Genomic DNA, 21,422 nt, shown 5'->3' on the forward strand with positions numbered 1-21,422 from the left:
AGTGGGTTGAATGCTTTGGATAGGAGTGGGTTTATAGATGGGAATTCTAAATAAGTTCTATTAGATTAATGTAGTAATAATTAACTTGAATAGGCACACTTAGTATGTCCAGTTTACTGTGTTGACAGCTTTTTAGATTCCTCTCATGTAATAAGGACCTAAACTGTAGTGATAATGAGAATGGAAAGACAAGGAAAAATGTGAGAGGTGTGATGAGTTAGATTGAGTATTTAGCAATTGATTGTGATGGAGAGGCAGAGGAAGAGGGTAGTGAGCAAAGTTTTAAAAGCGTATAAAACCATAATATTTAGAGATGGAATTACTTTACAGATATATAAAAAATAAAACTCAGACTTACTTAGGGTTGTAAACCTGTTAGGTGTCTGCAGTTTTGTATTTGGATGTCAGAAACCTGTTTTGTTATGAACAGGGAAAAGGTTAAGCAAGGTAGACTTTCTTGGTTTATATTTCAGTAACTTACTTTAAAAAACCAGAATTGTTTTCACAGTGTACATATGGCATATGGTACATCTTGACCATCAATTTGAGTACTTGGACAGTGACCATTCTTTTCAATCACTTCTATTTATGACATAATAAGTGAATGGATATTTCTAAAAGTACTTATAACTAATGAATGAAAGAATTGCTTGCCTCATAAATATTGACATGTATGCTTTTCCCCATGTTAGTCACTCAGTTGTGTCTGACTCTGTAACCTTATGGACTGTAGCCCACCAGTCTCCTCTGTCCATGGAATTTTTCAGGCAAGGAATACTGGAGTGGGTTGCCATTTCCTTCTTCAGGGGATCTTCCTGACTGAGGGATCGAACCCACATTTTCTGTGTCTTTTGCATTGTAGGCAGATTCTTTACCATCTGAGCCACCAGGGAGTCACCTTTCTCCCCATAGCAGTTTTATTATGGCTACTAGTAATATGTAAAAACAGTAGAAGGGAAATATTTAAAATAAAAATGATGATAAATACTATTTAAGTAATCAGTACAAATATTTCTGATATGTATATTTCTCTTTCTCCAGAGCTCTGGATATAAAGTGTGTATGTATCACAGGGCCTAGAACATAATGAAGCTAGTAAATATTTTCTTTACTTTCATCTAACCTCATACTTCCTAGACATTACTACTACTACTACTACTAAGTCACTTCAGTCGTGTCCGACTCTGTGCGACCCCATAGACGGCAGCCCACCAGGCTCCGCCGTCCCTGGGATTCTCCAGGCAAGAACACTGGAGTGGGTTGCAATGTCCTTCTCTAATGCATGAAAATGAAAAGTGAAAGTGAAGTCGCTCAGTCGTGTCCAACCCTCAGCGACCCCATGGACTGCAGCCTTCCAGGCTCCTCCGTCCATGGGATTTTCTAGGCAAGAGAACTGGAGTGGGGTGCCATTGCCTTCTTTGTCCTAGACATTAAGACCATTCTTTTCATTTTGTACCCCTCCAGAATCTCCTTTAACAACATTGATTCCTTACAATGCTACCAGAGTAGTTTTTATAAAATACAAGTTATCAGCTTTTTCTTCAACTAAAAAACTGATGGTTCTCCATTGTTAGAGCACTTTTTCCTAAATATGACTATGTATTAGAACCACAAGAAAAGCTTTAAGAAGAAAATGCAGATACAGAGACAGTAGTGAATTAGAATCTTTAGCAGTGGGACCTTAGAATTGCTTTGGTGTTGTTTTTTAAAGTTCCTGAGAGATTTTCATACATCTGGTTTTCTAACCAACAATTAGGAATCACTGTCTTGCAAGATAAAGTCCAGGATTTTTAGCATAATAGTCAAGTACATCTCACAGTCAGATTTCATCATTCTCTCTTTTTCATCTTTCAGTCCCACAAGTATCTTATGACTACATTGAACTGTAAATATGCTGACTTTTTCTTTCTTCATTTTCTTTACCTTAGAATGCCCTTTTCCTGCTTGACTCCCTAATGGAATTCTATTCTTTTAGGTCCAAATCCAGGCTTTGCTACTTCCTTCTCCCTTTAGTCCTTTTTCTAATTTCTACTTCCCTAGTCTGAAAGCAGCTTTACTTGTTTAGCATGTATCTAATTTTATATATATATATATATATATATATATATATAAAATAGTTTAATGAGTTTTGACAACGGTATCTATTGGTGTAATTCACTGTCACCGTAGTGAACGTTTCTGTTTTCCTAAAGTCTCTTCATACCCTTTGCAGTCAATCCACTTTTCATACACTCAACCCCTGGCAACCACTGATGAGCTCTGTCACTGGACTTTTCTTTTTTTAAGTACCATATGAATGAAGTCACAGCATATAGTTTTTATGCTTTCTTTCACGTAGTATAACGCTTCTGTGATTGATTCGTGTGGTTTTTGTCTTAGTAATTTATTCATTTTTATTGCCGAGTGTTATTGCGTTATACAGATATGCCACAATTTTTTCATCTCTTCAGTAGTTAGTTGTTGGATGTTTGGATTGCTCTCAATTTTCTGACTGTTGTGAAGATTCATGTAAGTCTCTATTGGACATAATTTTCATTTTTCCTGAGTAAATATGTAGGAGTGGGATTGCTTAGTTGTATGGTAAATGTGTGTTTGAAAAAACTCCCACTTACCAAAGTGGCTGTGCTATTTTACATGCTCACCAGCAACATATGATAATTCCTGTATTTTGGTTAGCCAAAATGTGTCCTTTTATGTGTCCTTTTCTTTTGTTCATCTGAAAAGTTTTTAAGGGAAAGGACCTTGATATCCCTACAACAATTCCTAGTATATTATAGATGCTTAATAAATTTTGAGATTTAATGTTTATGTATATCAGCAGGTTTTATCTTGTGTACCAAAAAAAAAAAATGACTTTCCTTTTTGAATGAAAATCTGAAGTATATGATTAAAAATTATTCTTTATGATTTTTTCATTTAGGAATTTTTTTATTTGCTAACATTTACTTTTTAGCACTATCTCAGTTCAGTTCAGTCGCTCAATTGTGTCCAACTCTTTGCAACCCCATGGACTGCAGCATGCCAGGCCTTCCTGTCCATCACCAACTACTAGAGTTTACTCAAACTCATGTCCATAGAGGCGGTGATGCCATCCAACCATCTCATCCTCTGTCATCCCCTTCTCCTCCTGCCTTCAATCTTTCCCAGCATCAGGGTCTTTTCTAATGAGTCAGTTCTTCACATCAGGTGGCCAAAGTATTGGAGTTTCAGCTTCAGCATCAGTCCTTCCAATGAACACTCAGGACTGATATCCTTTAGGATGGACTGGTTGGATCTCCTTGCTGTCGAAGGGACTCTCGAGAGTCTTCTCCAACACCACAGTTCAAAAGCATCAATTCTTCAGCTTTCAGCTTTCTTTATAGTCCAAATCTCACATCCATACATGACAACTGGAAAAACCACAACTTTGACTAGACGGACCTTTGTTGGCAAAGTAATATCTCTGCTTTTCAATATGCTATCTAGGTTGGTCATAACTTTCCTTCCGAGGAGCAAGCGTCTTTTAATTTCATGGCTACGGTCACCATCTGCAGTGATTTTATAGCCCCGAAAAATGAAGTCTGTCACTGTTTTCATTGTTTCTCCATCTGTTTGCCATGAAGTGATGAAACCAGATGCCATGATCTTAGTTTTCTGAGTGTTGAGTTTTAAGTCAGCTTTTTCACTCTCATCTTTCATTTTCATCAAGAGGCTCTTTAGTTCTTCTTTGCTTTCTGCCATAAGAGTGGTACTGTCTGTAATTTAGGAAATATTTTATAGCTCACATTCTTTTTCTAATAATCCTAATATGACAGTATTGAAACAATTCTTATTTTTTTAAAACATGTTTGGCATTTTATCTTGAAAGGAAATATTTTAGGCCTGAATTAACTTGGGTTTTCTTTGACACTATTTTATGATGTAAAGCTTGTCATATGTTGTTTGTTTTATAATCAACTACTTGGTTGAATTATACTTATCCCGAATGTTTTCCTTTAAATCTATTTAATCTTTTATAGTCTGCCCTGTTCATTGGGAAGACTTCATTTGAAATTCCTGGCACTTGAAGGAAATCCTTTGAGAACCATTCGAAGAGAAATTATAAATGTAAGCATATTTAGAATTCAGCTCTTGTTTTTAAACTTGATATTGAAACATACACATGATCTATTAATATAAAACTGCAATGTATGTCTGGTGAATACGTTTTTATCCCCCTCTTTTCAGAAAGGAACCCAAGAAGTCTTAAAATACCTACGAAGCAAGATTAAAGGTACTCTTCTATTTTCTCCCATATTTTAAAAGATAACGTGAAAAGTGGTGAAGTGTTAATCGTATATAAATTTGCATATAGTTTTAGTATAAATATTTAGAGGAAATGGCCCCTGGTGGATGTGGCTCTGATCTGAATCCATGAGACCATAATATGCTGAATTTATGAAAACACTCTTACATTCACAGTAATACTGTTCTGTCCGTAATCTCTGAGTTGAGTTTTAGGGTACCAGTTAGAAATTAGGATAAAGATTCTGGCAGCACCTATGCTTTACCTTTGTAAAAGAACAAAACTTGACTATTACTGTATAAAATAAGGATTCTGTTGACTGGGAAGTATATTAACAGATTTGAATAATGATGTTGAGCATCGTGTGCTTATTAGCCATTTGTACACCTTTGGTGAAATATCTTGAGTTCTTTTGCCCAATTTTTAATTTTTTAATTGTTGATGTAATAATTCTTTATGTATTCTAGGTATAAGTCTCTTGTCAGATACACAATTTGGAAATGTTTTCTAGGCATCTGTGTTGTCTTTTCATTTTCTCTATAGCGTCCTTTGAAACACAAGTTTTTTTTTTAATTTTAATAGTCATTTTCTTTTTTTGCTAATGCTTTTTGTTTCATATCTAAAATTTCTTTGCAAAATCCTGTTTTATGAAGATTTTCTACTTTTTTTTCTTCTAAGAGGTTTATACTTCTGCTCTTACATTCATGTCTTTGATCCACTGTGAATTAATTTTTATAAATGCTATGAGATAAGGGTCCACTTTCATTCTTTCCACTTACATTCTTTTGCATGTGATTATGCAGTGTCTGTGTACCATTTGTTGAAAAGTCAGCTTTTCTCATTGAATAGTCTTGGCATTGTTTTTGTTGAATATCAGTTAACCATGAATGTAGGGTTCATTTTAGACTCACAAGTTTATTCCATTGATCTTTATTCCTATCCTGTGCCAGTACTACAGTATATTGGTTACCACTGCTTTGTAATAAATTTTGAAATTGGAAGGTGTATAAGTCCTCCTGCTTTATTCTTCTTTTAAAATAGTTTGTTTTGACTGTTCTGGGTTTTTTTTTGCAATATCATAAACATTTTAGAATCTGCTTGTTAATTTCTACAAAGAAGTAAGTTATCATTCTGATAGGGATTGCATTGAATCTGGATCCATTTATGGAATATTACTATCTTGGTTTTTTTTAATCAAAAAGGCAATAAATGTACAAGAAAATATAGTGCAAAGTAAATCTGTTTCTCACATTAGTGTCCCCCCCGCAACAGACAATTGCCTTCCTCTTTACATTCTCTTTGATGCAGATTATTAAAAGTAGCTCTTTGGAAAGTATTGAGAATATTCTATTTTAATATATAATCATGCTAATATAAATGTACATTTAAAAATAACGCTGGGTTTTGTTGCTGGTTTAATACTGTCTCTGCAGATGTAATTTGGCAGTATATATTACATATTCTTTGAAGTGGCATAGCCAAACTGCTCGGGAACTTCTAAATAGCAAAGCATTTCTCTTGAAATCAGTGTTGTCCTCTGTGTCTTTTATCTCTATTCGATAGTCTGTCATTTATTATGTTACTTCTGTAAATAAAGTATTTATATGGATGTATTTGTGTGGAAAAATAGTTTAATAATTATTGACTAATGAATGTCTGAGGAGCTTAAGGCAAGAGAAATATACTTAGTATCATTCAACAAGTTTCATTAAATGCCTGCTGGGTTGAGAAAAGATCAGGGATACTGCTAATTGTTTTTTTAATGTTCTTTCGGCAAGCCTCTGTTCTTAATGTGACTATTAGGACTATTCCATCATTTCCACATTGCTAAAAATTGTCTTATTTTATTTATGTCTAAATGGCTGAAGTCTCTTTCGCCAAAAAATCACAAAGCCATTTCTTTTAATTGTGGATGATTTTTGTTTGTTTTGCTTTTTATGCTGTAAAACATTAAACATTATGTGTTAAACATTAAACAGTCTCTAGAATTTGGTGAAGGAGTTGGTTGTATGTAAATGTGAGTAGGTATGCGTGTTAGGAAATATCTAGTGAAAATACAGTCTTACATTTGCTAGGAAAAATCTTAGTGAATATAATAAAGTACCAAAAGCTTACTAGGCTATGCAAATTGCCAGATTTTAAATGATTGGGGATAATCAGCTTCATTGTGTCCTAAACTGAAAAGATAGGCAGATGTCTGTTTGGTAGACATTTTTGGAAAATAGTACTTTTCCTTTGTTAACAAATTCCTTTGTTGGAAGGAATACTATTTTTGCTTGTCATTGTTTCTTCTGAGACATTGTAGTTACTCTTTATCCTTTCCTACTCCTAAATTTTCTTATGGTAAGATTTATTAAAAGATTTTGAACTTTTTATCTTTTTTCTATTACATAAAGATCAAACTATACTTAGATTTGAGTTATTGGAAATAAAGCATATGAAAAGACATTTTCACCAATAGTATCTAAAAATCATATGTACTATTTTAAAGTACTTTCAGGAATTTTTAAATGACTTTGTAGTATAAATATTAGTTTTATATAACTTTTCTTTTGCCAGATGATGGACCTAGCCAAAATGATTCTGTTATTGAGACTGCCATGACACTGCCAAGTGAATCTAGAGTCAATGTGCACACCATCATCACATTAAAAATGTTAGACTATAGGTATGTAATTCATTTTCTTAAATGTTGTAAAACACATAGGTAACTTTCAGAAATAATTCTTCAGAAAAAAGGACAGTTGGTGAAGAAGAATTCATCAGAGTGCATTAGTACTTAGAATAATAGCGATTGCAAAAAAAGTGATGAGGTAGAAGCATATACAATGAATTTAAGTCCATTCCTTAGGTGATTTGTATTTATCATGCTTAAGGAGGTCGATATATGGTTAATAGTAAATTTTTTATAATATTTTATAATTGTAAAATACGAGACGCAGTATTGTTTCGTAATAAGATTTTCTGACTCAGTAACCAGCATCCAGAGAGAATTTTATATTGGAGGGAGGTCATATATTGGTAACTAAGAAGTGTAAGTATCATTTATTTAATGAATACCTCAAGCAGACAAAGCTTGAGAGGTTGTACTCTGTTTATATATCTGAATTCAAGTCAAATAATATGTTATAATAATGTGCTCTCAGATCAGATCAGATCAGTCCCTCACTCGTGTCCGACTCTTTGCGACCCATGAATCGCAGCACGCCAGGCCTCCCTGTCCATCACCAACTCCCGGAGTTCACTGAGACTCACATCCATTGAGTCAGTGATGCCATCCAGCCATCTCATCCTCTGTCGTCCCCTTCTTCTCTTGCCCCCAATCCCTCCCAGCGTCAGAGTCTTTTCCAATGAGTCAACTCTTCGCATGAGGTGGCCAAAGTATTGGAGTTTCAACTTTAGCATCATTCCTTCCAAAGAAATCCCAGGGCTGATCTCCTTCAGAATGGACTGGTTGGATCTCCCTGCAGTCCAAGGGACTCTCAAGAGTCTTCTTCAACACCACAGTTCAAAAGCATCAATTCCTAGGCACTCAGCCTTCTTCACAGTCCAACTCTCACATCCATACATGACCACAGGAAAAACCATAGCTTTGACTAGACGAACCTTTGTTGGCAAAGTTATGTCTCTGCTTTTGAATATGCTGTCTAGGTTGGTCATAACTTTCCTTCCAAGGAGTAAGCGTCTTTTAATTTCATGGCTGCAGTCACCATCTGCAGAGATTTTGGAGTCCAGAAAAAAAGTCTGACACTGTTTCCACTGTTTCCCCATCTATTTCCCATGAAGTGATGGGACCAGATGCCATGATCTTCATTTTCTGAATGTTGAGCTTTAAGCCAACTTTTTCACTCTCCACTTTCACTTTCATCAAGAGGCTTTTGAGTTCCTCTTCACTTTCTGCCATAAGGGTGGTGTCATCTGCATATCTGAGGTGACTGATATTTCTCCCTGAGTGGCACATATATTAAACCTGTAATAGTTACAATGTTGGTATGTAAACCGAGGCAGAAGCCTAATGATATTTGTATATTATGGGCATGTGTTTGACTGGAGAAAGAAGATACTTATGCAGAAATTGGAAGTGATTGTCAAGTATTCTTCAGTACTGTCTAAGGCAACAGTGATAAAAACAGCCAGTACAGTCAGAAGTCTTTCAGTGATTAGTTCATGCTTTGGTATTGTATTGAAAAGAGTACATTCTCAAGTTAGATAGTGACAAGGTTTATTCAGTTATCCACAGAATCATCATCAGTTCCTGGCCTCTTTTCCTTAATGTGTAGTATCAGTGGGTACTACCTCCTCAGCAGTCAGGATACAGTCTCCATTTCATATTTGCTGTGTTTCATTCACATAGAAATCACTACTCTAAGCCTTCCTTCTTTGACACTGTAATACAAGATAGTACTCATCCATCGTTGTAGTTGTGTCCTTTTCATAGCATACTAGTGTAGTAATTTAGCATGTTCTATTTTACACATAATATACCCATTTATTCTGGAGAAGGAAATGGCAACTCACTCCAGTGTTCTTGCCTGGAGAATCCCAGGGATGGGGAGCCTGGTGGGCTGCCGTCTATGGGGTCGCACAGAGTCGGACACGACTGAAGCGACTTAGCAGCAGCAGCAGCATACCCATTTATTCAGTAGATATTTTTGGAACCTACTAGGTATCAAATTCTATGTTAGGTTTTGTAATATACCAAATGTTCAGACAGACTTGATTCCTGTCTTGGAATTTCTTAGCTTAGAATTCCTTTTATCTCTGGCTTCCACTCCCTCTACTCTGCATGGATATGATTTATTGAGTTTATTGAGTTTCTCGTCTATGCTGAACACTGTGCTACTTTATATATGCTCTTTCTTTTAATTGTTTTAAGCAATCTATAAAGTAGTATTGATACTTTTTTTTTTTTGGTGGGGTTAATCATTCCCATTCTTTAAAGGCACCGATATCACAAAAGCATAATAAAGGTAGCACTTAAGACCATACATCTTAGATTGTTTTGATTCTAAATTTATTGTAATTTGTTTTCCTTGGAGACTTGAATTGGACAGAAGTATTCTATTTAAAGTATAAATTATTTCCCAATCTTAAGGCATAAATGCCTTCAACTGAAGTTTTTAAAATAGCATAACTCTTCAAACTTTAATTTGGATAAATCAGTTCTCTGTGACTTGAGCAATTCTGATCAAAAAGGTAAAAGTGCTCCATCTGCACAGCAGAAAATGGAACCCAAAAGCAAAAGGGGAAGCATAATGACGGTGAAATTTAGACTTTTTATCTTTCTGTATTATAGTGCTTTTCTCATACAGTTCTCCAGTATCACACATTATATGTAATATTTTTTTCTTGTTCATACAGTTGTTCATTTTTGGAATTCCTCTGAAGATTCTTTTTAGTGGATGAGGTTAGGAATTAAAAATTGTAAAAGAAGAACATAAGCATAATGCCCAATTATAATATCAAATTGTTAAATTTGCAAATGTCAGAGTTCTACTGTACTTTCTTACTAAAATTATATTTTATTGAAAATATAACTGAAAATTTTAATGGAAAAGAAATGTAATGAAATTTAATGAAAAGAAAATGCCTTTAGATTCTAACTTCATAGAACTGAGGTTTAAGGAAGGTAAATTAACAAAGTATATTAATGAAAGAACCAGAAATAGTTTAGTCCAAGGCCATAACCCTGTGTACTTTGTCACATGCTAAGTGAGGGAGAAACTGTTTAGGTTATGAGAAAACTAGTTTAGTATCATGTTGAACTTTTAAAAATTGATTGTTGTCTGCAGTTAACTCTGTATCCAAAGAAAGTTGACAGCTAAACTCTATTAAGAGATTTTTAAGACAGGAGGTGAGATAGTTTTTAAAATTAAAGATTTAGGGTACAGGAATCCCAAATACTGTTCCTTCACTGTTATGACTCTTGGACATCTTAGACTTCAAAGGTATCTGTTTTTGTTCATATTGAGTTTATGACTGTGAGTTTATGTCACACCAAAGGTGTGACACAAGGTGTTATGACACAATAGGGTGTCTGAATTCCTAACATTTTGTGAGTTGGTAGGTTTTTGTGGTATTCTTTACAGAGCTTCATAATAAACTACCTTGAAAAATCTCCTTATGAAATCTTTAAAGGTCTTTAAAATGAACAGCAATAATCATGTCTTTCCAGATTGCTAAGAATGATGCACTTTTTAAAAAAATGTTTTGTTTGGTTGCACCAGGTTTTAGTTTAGGCTCTCTGGATCTTCAGTCTTAGTTGGGGCATGCAGGATCTAGTTCCCTGACCAGGGCCCACTGCATTGGGACCGTGGAGTCTTAGGCACTGGACCACGAGGGAAGTCCCAGAATGATGCATCTTTAAACCATTTTTCATTTAGTGATAAACAGACAGCTTTGATTCCTGATGAAGTGTTTGATGCGGTAAAAAGTAACATTATCACTTCGATTAACTTCAGTAAGAATCAGCTGTGTGAAATTCCCAAAAGGTAAGAACTATTCATGATGCTATTTCTATTAAGCTGTGACTCATTCTCAGTTGTACTTGCAGCTTAGTTGCAATAATAATTATTTTTAATAGTTTTTTACTTAGGAAGTATACGTAAAATACCTTACATTGTTAATATTTGAGGGATTTGGTAAAATTTACTTAAGTATTTCCTGAGATAGGAATTAATAAAGTATTACCTAGATTTTGGCGGGAAGTGCAGTGAGTCCATAATTAGTTTAAACAGACTGAATGGTTTCTTAAACTTCAACATACATTTAAAGTCCAATAGAAATTCCTGGACAGATAATATTACAGCTGTTTTTAAAAATCTATTTTTATCAGTTACACATCCAAACTGGGATTTTTTGTGAGAAAAGTAAAAGTTACAGAAAATCTTAATTAGCAAAAATAATATAAGCTTTTTTTCTCTATGATCAGCTTGTAGTTTTAAAGTTTTGACAGTGAATTCAAGTATTAATATTTAAAATTATTATTGTTTCAGGATTGTGGAACTGAAGGAAATGGTTTCTGATGTCAATCTCAGTTTTAATAAGCTTTCCTTTATATCCTTGGAATTATGTACACTTCAAAAATTGACTTTTTTAGATCTCAGGTATTTATTGATACTATTGCTTCCCTTTTTTTAATAATAATTTGTATTTTACCTGATTTTTGCCCTTTCCCTCATGTTTTCCTAAGAAACAAAATTGGTCTTTATTAATAAAATTTTAGGAGTAATCTAAAAGTAAGCATTTAGGAAATAGTTTAATCAGATGTCATTTGAAGTTATGTGATAAGACAATTATTTAAAATATTAGGAAATACTGACACTTTATTAGAGTCATACTTAAGCAAAATTAAAATAGCACATGGAAAGTATTTACTTCATATTGCTTTTTTCTTTTTTAACATAAAACTGTCCAAATGCTATGCTGGCACAATAGCTAGCATGACTTTATCATAAAAACAACCTATTTGGTTTCAAAATATATTAACCACACAAGGCAAGATAACACTATGATTGACAGCAAAAATAAAGGAAACTATTTAAGGCTCTACAGAGGTAATAGGAAGTTTAATTTAAATATGTCCTAAGTTTAAGTGACAGGATCAGAAGTGTCACAGGTTTTTGAGGGTGATAATAGGTATTTCAGGGTCAGATAGTCATTTATTTTCTTAGGCTTTAAAGCTTGGTTTGTGAAGTATATTTCTATTACCTGGGCTTCTGACTGCTCATGTATGTTGTTACTAGGTGTGGTTTTAGTTTATTAAAATGTACCTGCTCTTGCTCCACTCACACAATAGTTAAATTACAATAAGCTAATTATATCTGTTCGAAGATTTAGTCTTCATACAGAGACAAAAATTTTTTCCTTACGCAGTTAAAACAAGTATATTAGCATGTATGCTCTTGCTAAATGTGGAATTATTTCTATTTTCCACGGACAGTTACACTGGAAAAACAGTTTAAAAGCACATTTTAGTTCAGTATCAAATGGAGCAGTGAGGATGAATCCCTGCTCCAGTGCTACTGACTTTATTTCTTTTCATCCCATCCTTGTGTGTGTGTGTGTCTATCGATGTGTGGGCTTCTGTCTATAACTATACCTGGAAATTTCTAATTAAGTGACTAAAATATGCTTTTATGTTTGATATCAGTATGTATAAGACTCTAGGAGAAGATATAGACCATCAGTTGGTATTCAGCATGGATTAATAAAGACAATAATGGAGAAAAATACAGAGAAAAGAAAAAAGGACATATGTTGAGTTGTACAAAGTATGGCATATTAATATATTAGGCTTCACTTCTGAATGGAAAAATATAGGTTAGAGAAAATTACTCAGTGTGATAGATAACCATCTAGTTGGAGATAATTTTCTCACAAATGTTTTCTATTAGTAGTTTTGGGGCTTCTCTCTGGTGGGTCAGTGGTAGAGAATCCACCTGTGGATTCGACAGATGCAGGAGATGTGCATTCAGTCTCTGGGTTGGGAAGATCCCCTGGAGAAAGAAATGGTAACCCACTCTAGTATTCTTGCTTGGAAAATCCCATGGACAGAGAAGCCTGGTGAGCTACAGTCCGTGGGGTCACAAAGAGTAGGACATGACTTAGCAACCAAACGTTGCTATGACCTCTAGAATATTTCTACCTTCTTGTTAACCTTCTAAATTTTTTCCGAGATCATTTTAGTGGTAAATGAGATTCCCTTTACTTCTGTGTTCTGTTGTAAGATCTTGAAAAGTTACACATTGTGCAAATTAAAATTCTAAACTAAAAGTAGAAATGGTCTTCCTTAATACTTATATAGTAGAAAACTCTAAGTTTCTAAACATACAGAATCTCTTTGCATTTCTGTTTTCTCTTTTTATGTAATTTTTCAGTTATTCTTCAATTATTCTGTATATGAAATATTTGTATTAATCAAATACATAGAATACTTGTGATGTCAAATAATATAGTATTTATAGGCATGACCTAAAGGGCTCTGACTGTGGAAAGTATTGCTGATTGCAATTTGAAGTAGATAAGGGATTAGTTTACAGTGTTCACTCTGTTAAATCTATTATTAAAGAGTTGTTTGCATCACCAGTTGGTTGCACTTTGGTATTAGAATTAGGCCCATTGATCAAACACTTAAAGCTGCTGACTGATTCAGAATTCTCAGGACACAGTCTTAATGAAATCAAGAATTGACAAACTGAGCTATATAAATTTTTGTCTGATCAATACTTTAATTATAAATTTGGACAAATTTTCAAATTTTGTAAATCATCTTTTTCTCTCTAATTTAGGAATAATTTTTTAAGTTCTTTGCCTGAAGAAATGGAATCATTGACAGGGCTACAAACAATCAACCTTTCCTTTAATAGGTAAGAAACATCTTACTCACAATTATTCTGTAGAAAATTTGTAGATCTTACTAGAGAATACTAGAGATTACTAGAGAATAAAGAGACAAACAAAAAGGCTGTATGCTTTTTCTTCGTTTAAATATCCAGGTTTATTGTCACTTAGTTCCACTTAGAGTTAAAAGTGATGTTGCCTTTTTAGAATTTTCACAACTGATGTCTACATTTTTTTGTTCTTTTTAACTATTTTAAGAAACCTGTAGCCTAGTAGGAAGACAAATATGCAAATAAATAGTTCTTATTGCTATAGAGGAAGCACAGTGCATACATAGGTATTTCCAGAGATTACTTGAAGGTAGAGGAGGTAGCTCTGAAACTGAGGCTTGGAACACACAGGGACATGGCATCCTATGTAGAGCAAGTAGCATGTATTAATGCCCAAGGATATGAGAAAATGATGTGTTTGGGACCCTTCAAGAAGTTTAATATGGCTCAGAACAAAAAGTGATGTAGCAGAAGAGTAGAAGTAACAAATGATATTGGGCGTGTAGCAGTAGCCAGCCCTTTCAGAGCTTTTTATGCTAGTGAAATTTAGATTGTATTTTGTAAACACTAAGATATTATAATAATTAGTGAAAGCGAAAGTTTCTCAGTCGTGTCCGACTCTTTGCGACCCCCATGGGTTGTATAGTCCGTGGAATTCTCCAGGCCAGAATACTGGTGTGGGTAGCCTTTCCCTTCTCCAGGGGATCTTCCTAACCCGGGGATTGAACCCAGGTCCCCCACATTGCAGGCGGATTCTTTACCAGATGAGCCACAAGGGAAGCCCAGTGTAATAATCAAGAATAACTAATTTTTATTGGGAGCTTATTTATTAATATTTATTGTCTGCTGACACTGAGCTAAGTACTTTATGTGTATTACCTGACTTAATCTTCACAAAAGCCCGGCATGGTAGGTTCTGTTACTATGTCCATTTAGAAATTGAGGAGTATAGAGCTGGGATTTGAGCCCAGGTGGTTTGACTCCAGAAGTTAGGCTCTTAACAACTATGTCATATTGTTTCCTATGATGAAAGTTGATTCTGGTAACAATTTAATATAAATAGTAGTGGCTAACATTTATTATATTACAGATACTGTCCCATGACCTTCCTATACATTCATTTAATCCTTGTAACAAGTATATAATTTTAGTACTGTTATTCATGCTCATTTACAGATAAGAAATCTAAGGCACAGTGATGTTAAAATACTGCCTATTAATTTTTTTCTATCTACTCAATTATTTGTGTTTCTTGAGTATAGGTAATACTTTTGCTGTCATTGTTTAAAAATATAAGTACTTCTCAGATTCTTCTAATTTTTGTGAATTGAACTATCAGTTCTCTATTGATATGAACTATCAGTTCTCTGTTGAGTTGTCTATATCAGGGCCTTCCCTGGTAGCTCAGATGTTAAGAATCTGCCTGCAACGCAGGAGACCCGGGTTCAGTCCCTGGGTTGGGAAGATCCCCTGGAGAAGGAAATGGCAACCCATTCCAGTATTCTTGCCTGGAGAATCCCATGCACAGTGGAGGCTGGAGGGCTACAGTCCACAGGGTTACAGAGTCCGACTCGCCTGAAGTGACTAAGCATGCACTCATGCATTGAGCTATCAATTGCATTGTTAATTCTTTAGGAGCTGGCAAACCTAACCTTAATTTCTGTGTTAACTGGTTAGCTGCATCACTTTTAATTATCTTGTTTATGGTTTGTGGGAGAAGTTGGAGGGACTACTCAAGATGATTTGGTCTATCTGTACTTGTGTTGCTGACTCTTGCATCCCTCTGTAACTTCGGAGCTTCCTTAATGAATTTACCCTTCATTGTAGTTCAGTTTTTTTTAACATCAAGGCAGCAAAGGAAGGGCAGTATGGGGAAGTGAAAAGGCCGCCACTATACAGCTCTCCTTCACCACATCCTTCTCTTTTCTAGTTGAGGCAGCAGTTTGCCTCACGTTAAAACCAAGCTAGTTTCTTTTCCCCCAACCCAGGGATCCTGAAGTGTTACTGAGAATTGCTCTGAGAGCCATCAACTTTCCCGTCTCTCTTGTGGCATCTTCAGGGTTACTTTGAATAAGAAGCCAGCAACCTATAGTTGTTTTATAATGTTTTCAAAAACCAAAATGAATATATTTTTGATTGTTGGAAAAATGACTGAATTAGTCATTTTTGAAGCCTAAGTCAAAGCAAAGTATAAATCTCTTTTACTTTAAATATTGGCAGTAATTCTGTTTCATAAGAAATAAAAGTAAACTAAGGAAGAATACCTACGTGGAGACATTTTATAAAGAGCATTTCAGGAAGATTTCCTTGTCTCCTGAAGGAGAAAATAAAAACATGGGGGAATTTACTCAGAACTTTTGTTTGATTTTTTTGTATAGTAAATGGAAACTGCTACAAGTCTGTCCACTTAACGTATATTTCAAGGTTTCCAAAGCTTATCCATTTTTAAGAATTTTCTGAAAAATTTAAGTGCAGAACTTATACCAAATTAAAAAAAAAATAAAAACCTTACATTAAGAAAGCTTTATGTCATTAGATCAAACCCCCATCATCTAGGGGATAATTTTGCCTCTGATTCCTGTTTGTTCTGTTCATATTCTAATAGGTTCAAAATACTACCTGAAGTTTTGTATCGAATTCCCACACTTGAAACAATTTTGATTAGTAATAATCAGGTTGGATCTTTGGACCCTCAGAAAATGAAGACAATGGAAAATCTGATCACATTGGACCTTCAAAATAATGACCTCCTACAGATTCCACCAGAGCTTGGTAACTGTGTGAACTTAAGGTAAATGCTAAGTTTTTTCATGTATTCAGTTGTGGAAGTGTTTTTGTTTGTTTGTTTTTTGAGGTAGTCTTGCAGGCAAGTTGAAATAAAAAATGTAATGTCCTGTTAAAAATAAAAGGTAACAAAACTCTGAATCCCAATTCTGTTTTCCAAATTTTACCAAATGTATTTTTTAGTTTTGTTTATATAGCATGATACATGTGTAAGTATAGTACACATCTATCATACATGTCGATTGTTTTAGTGATACTTTCTCATCCCTCTGTATGTGTATATAGCATGATATATGTGTAAGTATAGTACACATCCATCATACATGTTGATTGTTTTAGTGATACTTTTCTCATCCCTCTGTATGTGTATAACCTGAAACTACTGCATAAAAACATCAGGGAAATGTCAACTCCTTAGCTGTGCAGATAGGGATTTTTAAAATCTGATTATAGACTACTACCAGTTGTTTCAGGCCCTGCGGGGTCTTTCGTACTCTGTGTTTGCTATTACCTCAGCCTCAAGTGCCTTTACCCTGCTTCTGTCAGTAATCAACCTAATTATCACCTTTGAAAACCTTTCCAAAACTCCAGGCAGAGTTAGTCCCTCCTAAGATTTCCCATCCTGCTTTGTTAGGACTTATTTATATCATTTCTTTTTCCTGTACAAGAGTTATCCCAGTGCCGAGAAAGTGGTAAGCACCTAATGAGTACTTGTTAAGTGAATATAAAGGGAATTTGAGACATGAACAGCAAGCCTAGTAGTTAAACAGAATGTGTCAGAAAAATTTAATTATTGAAAACTGCATATAATGGCTTAACATATTTTACTTTACTAGGGCAGCACTGATATCTTTGGTACCTCAATTATTGAATTATAGAAGGCGAGTGAGTTGATTCTTGTTATGTTCCATAAGTGTATTCTATAAAGTCTTTGTGAAAACCAACTTAGCAAATACTGAACTGTTACTCCCTAGGGGAAGCACAGAGTCAGGCTCTTTCAAGCTTCTGGTCACATTTTCATCAACCAATCCACACATAATCTTGTGTTATGTGTGTTTCTGCATTAAGATGCCTTATTTAATATTGTTGATTCATTCATATTGAATTATGGCTAAACAGTGCTATGATTTATGCCTGAATGAAGCTTATCTAACGTGTGTGTTTCCCTGTAAGATACATGACATCCTTCGTGTGCTTAGAAAAACTAGAAATACGTCAGCATTATGCTTGCAGGCTATATTAAACAGCAAAATCACCAAGAAAAAGTACAATAATACAAAAAAAGTCGCACTTAATAGACTATGGAAGGAACACTTGTTTATGGTACGAGAGGTGAAACAAGACAGAGCGTCACCTTTTTTTGTCCTCAGTGTTAAGTGACTCAAATTTTTTGCTGCTCTGTACATGTCCAAAATGATCTTCAAAGTGTCACATGTATTGATTAGGAGGTGACAAATAAATTTTAGTGAGCAGGCAAATTAGCAAATTTGGAGTCTATGAGTAATGAAGATTGACTATAATTAACTTTTTTTCTATAAATTAAGAAAATCAGTCTTTTTAAAGACTTAAAAGATTCTTTTAAGAATTCCCGTGGCACACAGATACATTTGAAGATATAATTTAGATCTACTGTATAATATGTTGTGAATCCTTTAACTTTTGTTTATATAAACACTTAAGTTATTGAAAAATAAAAAAAAAAATCTCTTATAATTTATTTCATTAAATTAATTAAGTAAATCAACCAGCTCTTAGATCTTAAACTGTACTCATTTCAGAACATTTAAATAGGTTTTATAAGTGCATCTGGTCAAGGGAGGAAGTACAAAGACAGACGTGTTAATGTTCCTGGTGTGGATAGGATATATTGACTGTGTTATAGTCTTTGATATGAGTATTTGTCAGTTTGCTCATTCTAGCACGTGTGTAAATATAATTCAACCATTTAGTATATGGTCATTATAAGATTGAGGAGGTGATGGGTAAAATAATGATTCATATCACAGCTCTTCTATTTAATAACTAATCTTGGACAAGTCCTTCTTATCTTCCTGAACTTGTGTTTCCTATTTATAAAATTGAAATATTAATGGTGCCTACATCATAGAATTGTCAAGATCTTTAAGAGAGTCAGTGAATGTAAGTTACTTAGAACCATACCTCTCATGTAATGAGTATTCAATTAATGTTATTTCAGTCATCATTATAGTTACAGTTCTGTTTAAATGCTTAGAATGAAAAGGGACAATTCAAAAAATAATACATATATTTTACTTATGAAATAGTAAATGAAATTAGAAGAAATGCCTCCCTAATGGAAAATGTTAAAATTCTGATTTCTCTCTTTTGTTTAGGACGTTGCTTCTAGATGGAAATCCATTCCGCGTTCCTCGAGCAGCCATCTTAATGAAAGGAACAGCTGCTATTTTGGAATATTTGAGAGACCGAATTCCTACTTAAATTAAAGTCATTACATAGTCTTGGTCATGTTAATTCTTAGACTTCTTAAATTGATAACTAACATTTTTCTAAGGTATTATCTTCATTTATGATGGTGTAACCACGTATTGTGTTCATTTGTTCTAAATGTTTTGCATAAGATTTATGCAAAAAAAAATTCCCTCATTCCCACATAGCAAACAGTTTCTTCAAAAGTGAATTTTTATTTATTATAGTTAAATATTTTTATAATGACAAAGCATTTTTGTAGCGATGGATTTTTTTTCCCATTTCTACTGTGTTACGTATATTATGACCAACTGACTTGAATATGACCATCCAATTTCTATGTTTTCTTTAAACTTATGTTTTAATTTCTAAATTTTCATTGACTATACAATTGAAGTGAATTTTATTTAATACTGCTCTTTGGCATTAAAAAAAAATAAGCTTTTCATTATCCATGATAAGACTTTTGTGATATGGTTGGTATCAGTATAAGTTTCAAATTAATATTTATTGTCTTGTTTTGTTTTAATATAGTTGAAATGTTTTTTCCTAGTCTTTTTCCCATGTTTCATGAAATCATTTTACCAGGGTTTCTAATGTCACAGAAATGGTTCACAAGATACAGTTATTGGTGGAGAAAATAGTAAAAGTGTTTTAATCGCTCTCACAATTTTGAATTTAAAACTTGATTGGACTTTTTTTTTTTTAAGATGCTTTAGTACTAAGTTTCCATACAACAACCTAGTATTTCTAGATTCAACACATTTAAAGAAATTAGATCTGCATATTTTTCCCTCAGAGTGTGAGCATTTAAATGATACCTTCTGTTCTTTAAAAAAAAATACTGAAATTTTATTAATTTTATAGATAACAGCAACAGAAAATAAGAGCATATACTGCATAGAAATCTTAAAATGTGTTTTATTTAAATACTAAGCAGGTACTTGTATGTATAATTACTCTGTTGATGTGTTCTGATCTTTCCTTGTTCATTTTTTTTAAATTTCCAAGGTCTTAATTTTTAAATTTGCTAGTAACGTTAATAAGACTAAATTTGTAGTCATGCGGTAATTTTCTAAAAAGTAATTTGTTATAGATGAACCGGATTTAATAAAAATTAAATATAAACATTTGTATTTACACCAAAAATATCAGAAGTAGGCTAGTCAGTCATTATAAAATGTACTATGTGATTCTATTAAGTAACCAATTGATAGACGGTATTAACTAGTTTATATAAATAGATGGGTGGACAGGTAGGTAAGTAGATAATAGATGGATGGATAGATAGCTTTTGGGTGATTGAGACATAATCATATAATGAAAAAAATCATTGCTAATAAAGATAAATACTACATGTTCATTAAAAAGTTACATTTTTCAAATATTGATTACAATGTTTATGTTTTTGGTTTAAAAGAAACATTCCCTTTTCATACAACAACTCTGTTGCTCCCTAAGAAATCAGCTTCCATATTAAACAAAAGACACTTTACAATAAGGTGACATTTTATTATTTATACAATAAAGAGACTTTTATGTTATTCAAAACACTTTTTTAAATACTGAAAAAGTTGAGTACATCAAAGCCGAAAAATGGCTTTGCTATACACTGCACAGCATTATTATAGTCCCTGTATTTTGTATCTGTACAGAAAGCATCTTCAAAATGCATTCTAATCACATTGTACACCTTTACTGTTTAGTGTCAATACATAAAATAAAACTGGAGAATACAGCTTGCATTTGCAAATTAACTGACAAAGTAACTTCATTGATTCAGTAAATTTAAAATATAGATCCATAGGAGTTCTTTGCACATAAAATGAAGCAGCTTTCAAGGTTGTCATGGTCTCATACAGCAAAAAAAAAAACCATTAACTACATTCACAATCTATGTTAATAAAGTTGTAAATATGTCTTCATTCAGTTTTTATTTACATCAATATGTAGTTCAACTAAAAAGTACTGTTGTGATACAGTAGTTTTTTTTAACACATACAAAAATGACAATTTTTATATATAATTTAAGCTCAAAATCACAATTATCTCAAAATATTAATTACAACACAGCCATTTCAATTAAACATGTCATGATTTAACTTTTTATAAAATGGTAAAATTTTTTATTAAAGTAAGCAATTTGTTTCGAATTGGCTAGAGTTCACCATGTAGAAAACCTTAAATGGTAAGAGGTGTTTCCAGCCCCTCCCACCCAAATTTGTATACAGCCACCTAAGCTAGCAAAGAGACAGAAAAGGCCCCAATTTATAAAGATTAAGCCTCTTTTGCTATACTGCCGTGGCTTATTGTTTCTTCCATAAAAGCTTTACAAGGGGAGTGTCAATAAACTATGCAGTGAAATGCATGCATTAATATACAGTATGTCTATGTAAAATGTTAGCATTTAGTACACATTAAAATGTTCACAAAGACTGCAAAAGAAGTCATAAATAAAGAAGCACTTCTAAGATCTACCAATTGCAAATTGTAAACTTGAAAAGTACTTAATAATAAAATGGAATTTCTTTGAA

The 21,422-nt window shown here is 33.5% G+C and overlaps 1 protein-coding gene across 1 annotated transcript in view; it reads left to right on the plus strand.

Moving 5' to 3' along the window:
* The window catches only part of LRRC40 (leucine rich repeat containing 40), a 40,889-nt gene extending 19,467 nt beyond the window's left edge, over positions 1-21,422 (plus strand). Inside the window, exons 8-15 of the mRNA XM_005898158.3 lie at positions 3,999-4,086; positions 4,207-4,252; positions 6,824-6,932; positions 10,648-10,755; positions 11,260-11,370; positions 13,555-13,632; positions 16,262-16,447; positions 18,795-21,422. Coding sequence (XP_005898220.2) covers positions 3,999-4,086; positions 4,207-4,252; positions 6,824-6,932; positions 10,648-10,755; positions 11,260-11,370; positions 13,555-13,632; positions 16,262-16,447; positions 18,795-18,900 — 832 coding nt within the window. The 3' untranslated portion in view covers positions 18,901-21,422. The remainder of the gene's footprint in view (positions 1-3,998; positions 4,087-4,206; positions 4,253-6,823; positions 6,933-10,647; positions 10,756-11,259; positions 11,371-13,554; positions 13,633-16,261; positions 16,448-18,794) is intronic.

The sequence above is a fragment of the Bos mutus genome, chromosome 3 (assembly GCF_027580195.1).
Source record: "Bos mutus isolate GX-2022 chromosome 3, NWIPB_WYAK_1.1, whole genome shotgun sequence".
Lineage (NCBI taxonomy): Eukaryota > Metazoa > Chordata > Mammalia > Artiodactyla > Bovidae > Bos > Bos mutus.